At 36.0% G+C, this 12,277-nt stretch overlaps 2 protein-coding genes across 5 annotated transcripts in view; one reads left to right on the top strand and one right to left on the bottom strand.

Annotated features, from left to right (window-relative positions):
* The window catches only part of FAM210A (family with sequence similarity 210 member A), a 59,440-nt gene extending 49,625 nt beyond the window's left edge, over positions 1-9,815 (bottom strand). The window contains exons 1-2 of one of the 2 annotated variants that reach the window (XM_053714886.1): positions 9,647-9,813; positions 4,420-4,564 (exon numbers count right to left, since the gene is read on the bottom strand). The gene's annotated coding sequence lies outside the window, so the exon portion shown is untranslated. Of the gene's footprint in view, positions 1-4,419; positions 4,565-9,646 lie in introns of both variants that reach the window. The other variant, XM_053714887.1, reaches the window with a different exon arrangement.
* Positions 9,816-9,895: 80 nt separating this feature from the next.
* The window catches only part of RNMT (RNA guanine-7 methyltransferase), a 195,932-nt gene continuing 193,550 nt past the window's right edge, over positions 9,896-12,277 (top strand). For all 3 annotated transcript variants that reach the window (XM_053714880.1, XM_053714883.1, XM_053714882.1), the window contains exon 1: positions 9,896-10,463. In XM_053714880.1, the coding sequence (XP_053570855.1) occupies positions 10,381-10,463 (83 nt within the window). In that variant the 5' untranslated portion in view covers positions 9,896-10,380. The remainder of the gene's footprint in view (positions 10,464-12,277) is intronic.

Below are 12,277 nucleotides of genomic sequence, written 5' to 3'. Positions count from 1 at the left end.
TTGGAGCTGTAGCTAGGCCAAACGGCAGAGCCACAAACTGGTAATGCTTGTCCAGAAAAGAGAATCTCAGGAACTGATAATGATCTGGATGAATCGGAATATGCAGATATGCATCCTGTAAATCTATTGTGGACATATAATTCCCTTGCTGAACAAAAGGCAAGATAGTCCTTACAGTTACCATCTTGAACGTTGGTATCCTTACATAACGATTCAATATTTTTAGATCCAGAACTGGTCTGAAGGAATTCTCCTTCTTTGGTACAATGAAGAGATTTGAATAAAAACCCATCCCCTGTTCCGGAACTGGAACTGGCATAATTACTCCAGTCAACTCTAGATCTGAAACACATTTCAGAAATGCTTGAGCTTTTACTGGATTTACTGGGACACGGGAAAGAAAAAAATCTCTTTGCAGGAGGTCTCATCTTGAAACCAATTCTGTACCCTTCTGAAACAATGCTCTGAATCCAAAGATTGTGAACAGAATTGATCCAAATTTCCTTGAAAAAACGTAACCTGCCCCCTACCAGCTGAGCTGGAATGAGGGCCGCACCTTCATGTGGACTTAGAAGCAGGCTTTGCCTTTCTAGCTGGCTTGGATTTATTCCAGACTGGAGATGGTTTCCAAACTGAAACTGCTCCTGAGGATGAAGGATCAGGCTTTTGTTCTTTGTTGAAACGAAAGGAACGAAAACGATTATTAGCCCTGTTTTTACCTTTAGATTTTTTATCCTGTGGTAAAAAAGTTCCTTTCCCACCAGTAACAGTTGAAATAATGGAATCCAACTGAGAACCAAATAATTTGTTACCCTGGAAAGAAATGGAAAGTAAAGTTGATTTAGAAGCCATATCAGCATTCCAAGTTTTAAGCCATAAAGCTCTCCTAGCTAAAATAGCTAGAGACATAAACCTGACATCAACTCTGATAATATCAAAAATGGCATCAAAGATAAAATTATTAGCATGCTGAAGAATAATAATAATATCATGAGAATCACGATGTGTTACTTGTTGCGCTAAAGTTTCCAACCAAAAAGTTGAAGCTGCAGCAACATCAGCCAAAGATATAGCAGGTCTAAGAAGATTACCTGAACACAGATAAGCTTTTCTTAGAAAGGATTCAATTTTCCTATCTAGAGGATCCTTAAACGAAGTACCATCTGACGTAGGAATAGTAGTACGTTTAGCAAGGGTAGAAATAGCCCCATCAACTTTAGGGATCTTGTCCCAAAATTCTAATCTGTCAGACGGCACAGGATATAAATGCTTAAAACGTTTAGAAGGAGTAAATGAATTACCCAATTTATCCCATTCTTTGGAAATTACTGCAGAAATAGCATTAGGAACAGGAAAAACTTCTGGAATAACCACAGGGGCTTTAAATACCTTATCCAAACGTTTAGAATTAGTATCAAGAGGACCAGAATCCTCTATTTCTAAAGCAATTAGTACTTCTTTAAGTAAAGAACGAATAAATTCCATTTTAAATAAATATGAAGATTTATCAGCATCAACCTCTGAGACAGAATCCTCTGAACCAGAGGAGTCATCAGAATCAGAATGATGATGTTCATTTAAAAATTCATCTGTAGGGAGAGAAGTTTTAAAAGATTTTTTACGTTTACTAGAAGGAGAAATAACAGACATAGCCTTCTTTATGGATTCAGAAACAAAATCTCTTATATTATCAGGAACATTCTGCACCTTAGATGTTGAAGGAACTGCAACAGGCAATGGTACTTTACTAAAGGAAATATTATCTGCTTTAACAAGTTTGTCATGACAATCAATATAAACAACAGCTGGAGGAATAGCTACCAAAAGTTTACAGCAGATACACTTAGCTTTGGTAGATTCAGCACTAGACAGCGATTTCCCTGTAGTATCTTCTGACTCAGATGCAACGTGGGACATCTTGCAATATGTAAGAGAAAAAACAACATATATATAAAGCAAAATTGATCAAATTCCTTAAATGACAGTTTCAGGAATGGGAAAAAATGCCAAAGAACAAGCTTCTAGCAACCAGAAGCAATGAAAAATGAGACTAAAATAATGTGGAGACAAAAGCGACGCCCATATTTTTTCACGCCAAATAAGACGCCCACATTATTTGGCGCCTAAATGCTTTTGGCGCCAAAAATGACGCCACATCCGGAACGCCGACATTTTTGGCGCAAAATAACGTCAAAAAAATGACGCAACTTCCGGCGACACGTATGACGCCGGAAACGGAAATAGAATTTTTGCGCCAAAAGAGTCCGCGCCAAGAATGACGCAATAAAATGAAGCATTTTCAGCCCCCGCGAGCCTAACAGGGAAAAAAAGTCAAATTTTTAAGGTAAGAAAAATGATTGATTCAAATGCATTATCCCAAATATGAAACTGACTGTCTGAAAATAAGGAAAGTTGAACATTCTGAGTCAAGGCAAATAAATGTTTGAATACATATATTTAGAACTTTATAAATAAAGTGCCCAACCATAGCTTAGAGTGTCACAGAAAATAAGATTTACTTACCCCAGGACACTCATCTACATGTTTGTAGAAAGCCAAACCAGTACTGAAACGAGAATCAGCAGAGGTAATGGTATATATAAGAGTATATCGTCGATCTGAAAAGGGAGGTAAGAGATGAATCTCTACGACCGATAACAGAGAACCTATGAAATAGACCCCGTAGAAGGAGATCACTGCATTCAAATAGGCAATACTCTCCTCACATCCCTCTGACATTCACTGCACGCTGAGAGGAAAACCGGGCTCCAACTTGCTGCGGAGCGCATATCAACGTAGAATCTAGCACAAACTTACTTCACCACCTCCATCGGAGGCAAAGTTTGTAAAACTGAATTGTGGGTGTGGTGAGGGGTGTATTTGTTGGCATTTTGAGGTTTGGGAAACTTTGCCCCTCCTGGTAGGAATGTATATCCCATACGTCACTAGCTCATGGACTCTTGCTAATTACATGAAAGAAATAACTATATTTTTGTCACATATAGAACATGATGCAGAAGACTTATGATTGAAGGGTTAACTTTAGGTCACCTAAGGCAGAAACTTAGCCGAAGTGTAGAGACAGGAAAAGGAGGAGCAAAAGGTGGAGGAAATGGACAACCAGAGAGGGGAGTTAAAGAAAAAGCCCAACCATGAATAGAGTCTTCATGTAGTGTCACAAAACATGAAGAAAAATATTCCCGGGGGTTGTGTGCCTTCTCTTTATCATGACAGCAACTGCTGATGGTTTATAAATAATGGGTATGCACAAAATTTGTAGGAATCATCTGTAAGGATGGGAAACATAATACTCTGGTTAAAAAAACAAAGGCCAAAGGTGTCCCAGAATGAAAAGGCCTGACGTGTGCACAATACTAATACAATGTTATAAGGTTAAAATACTTGGCAAACATGATGCATGTGTGCCATAAATTAATAAGCAGTTTTAACACCCATAGAAACCTGACACCAGGAATTCACCAAGCATGGCTCTAGAGATCACCTTTATTGAGCATGCAATTTGTAAAGCATGTGACCATATATAATTGCTTCCCCCGATTGCACCATCTTTGAGTTCTGGGAATGATGCATAATCTGACATCACTGCCACTGCCCACACAATCAGGAAATGAAAGTCCATGTGACCTACGGCTGTATGCTTCACATGTAGTGTGCACAATAAAAGTTATCAGCGTTTTATATTCCACAAATACTTCCGGAAATGCACTGACTATACATTTTAAATTGTACTAGAGAGCCCCATTTAAAAAGGGACAGTCTAGTCCAAAATAAACTTTCATGATTCAGATAGATCATGTAATTTTAAACAATTTTCCAATTTACTTTTATCACCAATTTTGCTTTGTTCTCTTGGTATTCTTAGTTGAAAGCTAAACCTAGGAGGTTCATATGCAAATTTCTAAGCCCTTGAATGCTGCTCTTCTCTCAGGGCATTTTAAAGGTTTTTCACCACTAGAGGGTGTTAGTTCATGTGTGTCATATAGATAACACTGTGCTCACGCATGTGAGTTCTGGTGAGCCAGCTCTGATTGGCTAAAATGGATATCTGTGAAAAGAACTGAAATAAGGGGGCAGTTTGCAGAGGCTTAGATACAAGGTAATCACAGAGGTAACAAGTGTATTTATATAACTGTGTTGGTCGTGCAAATCTAGGGAATGGGTAATAAAGGGATCATCTATCTTTTTAAACAATACAATTCTGGTATAGACTGCCCCTTAGCTCTAATAGGAGCTGTGGGTGCTTTTTCTTAGCAGTTTTATTGTATTGTCGTACTATTTAACTTTTTCAAAAACATAAATGTGTGTTAAGACCTGATAAATGTCACTCTCTAAAAATTAGAAACTTTGACTGTACAGAACCCTGGATCTATTGATAGGATTTCTCCAATTATACAGTACCTTTTCAGAGCAGGAAAGACCAAGACAGCTTGACGACCAATTACAAGGCTAAAGCCTTCTGATAATGTCACAAAATTTCTGAGGTCTGGCTCAACATACTGTTAATACGAGTATAGCAACAGATGGAAGGCAATCAAACAACGACCTGTTGGAGACAACAGTAAAGATCAAAATATGGGAACTGGGAGCTATTTTTATTTATTTAAAAAAAAAAAAATTAAACTTCCTTATGCATCAAAGATATGGGGCATATTTGTGCTCATATATTTACACATGCTAATATTTAGTGTGTGTCCCCCTCCCCCCCACAAAAAAACCCCAAACAATCAGCTGGAATCTATCAAGGATGATTTTGGCAATATGATTAATACCTCAAATAGTAGTATAACCAAACACATTTTACATTTAATTCAATACACAAAATATACACTAATGCCTGTTGATATTCTCAAAAATATAACCTACTATAACTTACACTGAAACTCATTATATAAAAATTGTTTATAGTGTTTACAAATTTGTTTAAAATTTAGAAGCCAGTCATATTTTTAGGAGTCAGATAGTGGTATTCCTATATAGATATATGGTGAATTACCTAAAAAGTTAGGAGCCAGGGGTAAATATTTAAAGGGACACTGAACCCAATTTTTTTTATTTTGTGATTCAGATAGACTAGAGCATGCAATTTTAAGCAAATTTCTAATTTACTCCTATTATTTTTTCTTCGTTCTCTTGCTATCTTTATTTGAAAAAGAAGGCATTTAAGCTTTTTTTTGGTTCAGACGTCTAGACAGCACTTTTTTATTGGTGGATGAATTTATCCACCAATCAGCAAGGACAACCCAGGTTGTTCACCAAAAATGGGCCGGCATCTAAACTTACATTCTAGCATTTCAAATAAAGATACCAAGAGAATGAAGAAAAATTGATAATAGGAGTAAATTAGAATGTTGCTTAAAATGTCTGAATCACAATAGAAAAAAATTGGGTTCAGTGTCCCTTTAAGAAGCCAGTGTCTTCCTGGCTCCTGGTTTTGTCAAGCCATGTTATAATATATAGTGAGGCCGAATCCTAAAAGCAGGTCACTGCCCCTTGGAGGTCTGCCCTGCAGGACCATAGTCTTTCCCACTCACAAAGTAGCTCTGGGCCTAGTACGAAGGCTAAAGCAAGGTGTGGCTTAAAACTAGTGCACATATAAGCACCTCTGAGTTAAACTAGGTAGTCTGTCTTATGTACATGCCTAGCTCATGATATATGTCAACTCTTGCTTGTGCATAGTGCATTACTCCGCAGCTTATTTGTGAAGTAGTACAATGCTAATTTTGTAAGTAAAATATGCACATAATTGGTTTAAATATAAATGAATACAATAAAGCTGTACATTCATATGCCCTAAATAAAATATTGTGACATGCAACGTGTTTGTAAATAAAATGCATCTTTCCTCGCCACTTGCTTTATTCCTTCTAGTATACAGCTTAGGAAACAAACATGGTTGATGACCCAAGTGACAAGAAACATATAATAGAGAAGATTGCTGAAAACAGGTCACCTCTTGAGTTTAAGTAAATATTTATCTATTAAAAGAAAAGGAACAGGCTTGACCCTATATAAGAACTCGACAAGATATTAATTACAGCATACACATTACTGTGACCTTGATCCAAGAAGGAATGAATAATTGTCCACCTGTTCTATCCACTCCAAAGGTTGTTTTAAGGCAGCTATCAAACCATCATTGGATTTTGCTTTTATTCTGGGTTATAAGAAACAATATTTACTACAGCTTGAAAGGGTAGAAATTAGATTCACAATTTCTATGTAAGACAGGGATTTTAGTAGTTCTTAAAGGGACACTGAAGTACAAAAATGACATGCTGTAATTTGTTAGAGCATGTCATTTTAGCACTACTGACACTTCAAGTCATAGTTAAAGTGACATGAAACACAAAACGTTTTCTTTCATAATTTGTTTTGCTCTCTTGCAATCCTTAGTTGAAAATGATACCTAGGTAAGTTTAGAAGCCGCTGACTGGTGCCTGCACATATATGCCTCATGTTATTGTCTCACTGAATGTGTTCAGCTAGCTCCCAGTAGTGCATTGCTGCTACTTTAACAAAGAATACCAAGAGAATGAAGCAAATTAGATAATACAAGTAAATTGGAAATGGTTTAAAGTTGCATTCTGTTTCTGAATCATGAATAAAAATGTTTGTGTTTCATGTCCCTTTAAGGTATCCCTTGGTAGCAACAGAGAACTGCCAGTCCTGTACAGACATGGCTTGTGAGCCAATAAGCAGCAGTTGCACGACACAGCAGATTTCTGGAGTTCCACCGTGATATTTCAAATAGACACGAAAGACAAAATTAAATGTTTATGGTTCACATAGATAATTTTAAAAGACTTGACTTTATTTCTATGATCCACTTTAATTCATTATCTTAGTATTCTTTGTTGAAAAGCATACCTAGATAGACTCCTGAGCATAAATGCACTACCAGGAGCAAGCTGGTGATAGATTACTGTACACATTTGTCACGTGACCAGCTAGTTCCCAGTAGCACTTTAGAATTAGAGCATATAAATATTGTTTTACAATATCCCTTTAAGTCTTGTAAAGTGTTATCCCTTTTTATATTCATCATAACCGATTAGTCACCAGAAGGAAAGCTTGCAGGACACAACAGCATTTGACACTTGAGGGGGGGGGGGGGGGGAACAAATGCTGCTTTACTGATAAGTATGCTAGTGGAGACCTATTTACACACACACATATATATATATATATATATATATATATATATATATATATATATATATATATATATATATATATATATATATAATAAATTTGGACACATAAGAAGTGGATCTACTGATCTTGACTCCTGAAAAAAGAAAAAAAAAATCTGTAAATTGGATTCACATAAAGAAAATAAGTGAGCCAATTATTAGAAAAAAAGAAGCAATGTGGTCCCCTAAGCATCCCCTTCTATACACATTCATAAATAAAATAAATCACAAGTTGCTGAAAATGATATGGGTGGCTCCTAAATGACCAGTCAACTCCAAAATGTTTGTTTAAAAAAAAAAAAAAAAAAAAAGGATAGATAATCCCTTTATTACCCATTCCCCAGTTTTGCACAGCCAACATGGTTATATTAATATACCTCTGTGATTACCTTGTATCTAAGCCTCTGCAGACAGCCCCATGATCACATGACTATTTATTTATAATCTATTGACTTGCATTGTAGCCAATTAATGCAGTGTCATCCACAACCCATGAGCATGAGCACAAAGTTATCTATATGGCCCACATGAACAAGAACTCCACTGATGTGAAAAGCTAATAAAAAAACATGTAGGCTGTCTGTAGTGCCTTACAAACAAGCTGAAATGTAGAGTTTAAATGTTATAAAGTATATTAATATAACAATGTAGGTTGTGCAAAGCTGGGGGTGGGTAGTAAAGGCGTTTTTTTTTATCTTTTTAAACAATATAATCTCTTTAAAATTTGCAGACTCGATAAAATAACAAGGAAATGTGAAAGGTTGTTAGTAAATGTAAACGTGTGATGTAAGGGAAGGATGTAGGGGATAAGAAAAATATAAAATGATATTATTATTATACTCAGACCACTAAGCATTAGATAGGCCAGCCCTGGTATATACAACAAAATCAGTATACATTAAAGGGACAATGTACTGTAAACATTTTTTAATGGGTTTCCAATGACTACTTATATCAGCTTCAGAGTATAAAATGTATAGGAAATTGTGTATTTATGTTTGTTTATCTTTGCATATGAAATAGCTGTTTTTGTTCTTTGAAACCACAATCAATTAAAATGGGTTCAACTTACAGGGAAAACATATCTCCTTATTTTATCACTTTGTGTACACACATGCTTCTTTATATGTCTACATATCAAAGCCCACTACTTAAAGGGACAGTCTACACTAAATTTGTTATTGTTTAAAAATATAGATATACTACCCATTCCCTAGCTTTGCACAACCAACATTATTAGATTAATATACTTTATAACATTTAAACCTCTACATTTCTGTCTGTTTCAAAAGCTCTGACAGCCACTTAATCACATGCGTTTGTATTTGCTTTTCACAACAGGATACTGCTAGTTCATGTGGGCCATTTAGATAACAATGTGTTCATGCCCGGGGAATTAAGAGTTTGCACAACACAGTACTAAATGCAAGTCAATAGATAAAAAATACAAAGTAATGTGATCAGGGGGCTGTCAGAAGATGTTTAGATACAAGGTAATCACAAAGGTAAAAAGTAGATAAATATAACCATGTTGGTTATGCAAATCTGGGGAATGGGTAAAACAATAAAAATTATATTGTAGACTGTCCCTTTAAAAAGAGACATTGTACACTAGATTTTTCTTTGCATACGTTTTGTAGATTATCCATTTATATAGCCCAGCTGGGAGTGTTTTTGTAACTATTTATAGGTTTGCTTATTTGTAAATAACATTGTGCTCATCAACAGTGCTAAACTAGGAGCTTCAAATTCAGTTTTTAAAAGGTTTTATACTGGCTTTTTATATCAGTATCTGTGCATATTCTTCTTTGTAGTAGTGACTATTACATGCACTTATATGAAAATTGGTGTATACTGTCCCTTTAAAGAAAACAGTTTAAAAAAAATAACATTTTATTGCTCATCTCTCTTAACCCCCATTTGAGGATGTTTTCTTCTGCTGGCTATCTTTACACAGCTTTTCTATAGCATATACTTAAATAAAGAAACATTCAGTATAGGTTGGGGTGCCATAGGCAAAACCAAATATCAAATGCTGACATAAAAAGGAGCTCTTTGTAAACAATGTAATACAATCCAGCATCACAAAACGTACAGATCACGACTTTGTTATATTTATATACCCCATAAAGCGAAAGTTTTTTACATTAAAGACAGTACGACTACAAAGGGCGATAGCTACATAAACTAAGTAACAACGCTATTCAATAGAGTGTAAATAAATCGAATTAAAGCTTGTGACACTCCCCATTTTGCTCGGCAAGAAGCAGGTGAGGATGTTCATGTTGCAGTATTTGTCTCGGACTATAACATTCGTGTCCTCGAAAGCACAATGATATTGTATATGGTCAAATGTCGAAGGGGTTATAAGGCTAAAGTCAGGCCCAAAAAACCCTGCATGTGCAGTGTATACCCCCTGTCAGCATGTGTACCTTTACGGGAATGCCAAGTTGTAGTACTGTTTCCATTAAAATGCTTGTAACAAGGTGTGCTGCGGATAAATGATCTCAGAAACATGGGATCGGATCAGTCAGAACCCCCACAGCCTCTCCTTGCTCAGATCCTCCCACTCCATACAAGGTAGCAGCTAGATTCCATCTCTCTAAAGGACCCTCTGACATCACAGCAGTCACGTGACAGCAATGATCACATGGTACAGTGAGCTGAGGAAGCGGAAGAGAGGAAGACTAAAATCAATAGGACAGATATTTCTGTTTTACTTCTGATGCTGTGTGCTTGGTCAGGAGTTGTTATCTGGGCTTATGGTGACATGGAAGAAATATTAATGTGATAAAGGAGTGAGAAGAATATGTGTTTTCATGAAGCAAGAAGCTGAGATCCTCATTAGAGGCTGCTTTATAACAGCCAGCCAGAGATCTGTAGATTTTATTTTTCAACTGAATAAATGGGAACTTGTGCCTAGGATTTGTGCTAGAAACATGAAGAACTGGGTGTAGGAAAATATTACACATGGAGCACAATATTTGTTTTTATTCTTAATTTTTTTATTGTTTATTTTGTAGGAGAGAATCTGGGACTGCAGATGAGCAATGGGAAACCACTAAGATAAGTAAAACTGAACTTGCTAACTATATACATCCAGACATCCCAACTCTCCCTGAAGTTCATGGAGTCTCCCTGATTGTAATAGCGGCTCCCTGATGCCATGGAATGCAATCTCCCTGAAACTCCAAGTACCATGATCCAATGTGGCCCAAATCCGGAAAAGTTTTTCTTTAAAGGGCCACTGTAAGTAAATATTTTCTATGCCTGTTACTAACTAACTACCCCAAATACGCTTTTTATCAATAGCATTTCATTAACATATCTCTACCATATATCAGAAATCTTGTCTGCAAATTTAATTGTTTTCCAAACCCACTCCGTGGGTATCCTTTGCTCTGTACCAATCCGTTTACAATACCTAGGTTTCAAAATGGCGCTTTAAACACAAAGTTATTGGTTTAAAGGGACAGTTTACTCAAAATTTTTCTCCTCTTTAATTTGTTCCCAATGATCCACTTTACCTGCTGGAGTGTATTCAATTGTTTACAAGTATTTCTTTTACCCTTATATTGGCATCTGAAATTGTTGATTTAGCATGTGGTATCCCCACCTATTCTGAAAGTTTGTGGCCGCGCGTACCAGCTATAGATAAGCTTTGTAAACACAGCCAGCAGAAGAAATTACACTCCCAGTGCGATATAGCAGAGATAAGGTAATAAAATGTTGATTTTCCATTATTCTCTCAAAGTACTGGTGATTGTTTTAAGGACAGATATAAGATAAAGAAGCAGGTATATTTGCACAATGTGATACAGTAATGAGATCGGATTATACCTACAAGCTCAACCCATTTTATTAGGTTGTGGCTTCAAAACACAAAATCAGAGCTTTAATATACACAAATAAGCCTTAAAAAGCTAATTTTCATACATTTTTTACTCTGCAGTTGGTAAAAAAAGCAATTGTAAACACATTAAGGGAAAAACTATTTTACAGTATACTGTCCCTTTAAGTATTTTGAACATGCAGTGCTGAAAATAGTGGGCAGGATAACGTCACATCATCGGCAAATAAAAGATATAACTTTTAGAACGTTATGAAACTTCGTTTTGGAGAAAATATAGGTCAGTAGGTTTTAATTAATGTTTATTAACATTAATATGTTAGTTGTTTAGCTTAAAAATTATAACAGAAAGTAATCCTTTAATGAATGCCTTTAGTTGCTGGGACGATATAGAACCCTCAAAGCATGCACCGATAACCAAAAAGCCCCCACTTATTCTAATAAAATAAAACACAAATACTACCTTATTTACTGCATGTAATTAAACTTTGTATTCTAAAATATTTAAGCATTCAACAAGCGTACGATCACTGGAAAATAGGTTTGTTGTATGTGGTTGTGTAATAAAGTTACTTTTTTTTAATGGGCCTTTAGCGATAAGCTACTTTAATGATAAGTATCTATCTTATTTAGGGTTTCAAGGCGTCCACTATATAAATGAGAAAGGGGGGAGTTGGCACAGTAGCGGGTGAACCCACCTCCCTGAAATGAGTTTTTGCAGGTTGGGATGTCTGGGGTATTATTCATTACAAAATTCAGCTAAAATTGTTAAGTTGTATATTTTAAACTTGCATTCAAAATTGAAATGAAATAGAAGAACAGGAAAGAGTTAAAGCGATTGTAAACTTTAATAAAGTAAAGCACTTTTATTCATTAACCCTTTGATGACAGGGTTAATTTGTCTAAGTCGGAACAACGTTCCGATGTAAACAAATTGAAATCCTGCGATCGTGCACGCAATAGCAAGATTTCAATGATGGGATTGGGTCAGGGGGGCGTCCCTGTGACGCTAGGCATGGCCTCCAGACCGCGATCACATCATGGAAGAGCCGTTGGCTTTAGGACAGTCAACGGTTATGACGTTCTATTTCGTCATAACGGCACTAAAGCCCAGTGTAATTATGATGGAATATAACGGCGTTAGAAGGTTAAAGTTTACAGAGATGTTTACTTTTAAAAATAATTACCATTGTGTTATGGTAAACATAATACC

The sequence above is a fragment of the Bombina bombina genome, chromosome 5, assembly GCF_027579735.1.
Source record: "Bombina bombina isolate aBomBom1 chromosome 5, aBomBom1.pri, whole genome shotgun sequence".
NCBI lineage: Eukaryota > Metazoa > Chordata > Amphibia > Anura > Bombinatoridae > Bombina > Bombina bombina.
Note: the sequence above shows the minus strand (reverse complement) of the source record. Positions and strands in the feature narration are given on the sequence as shown.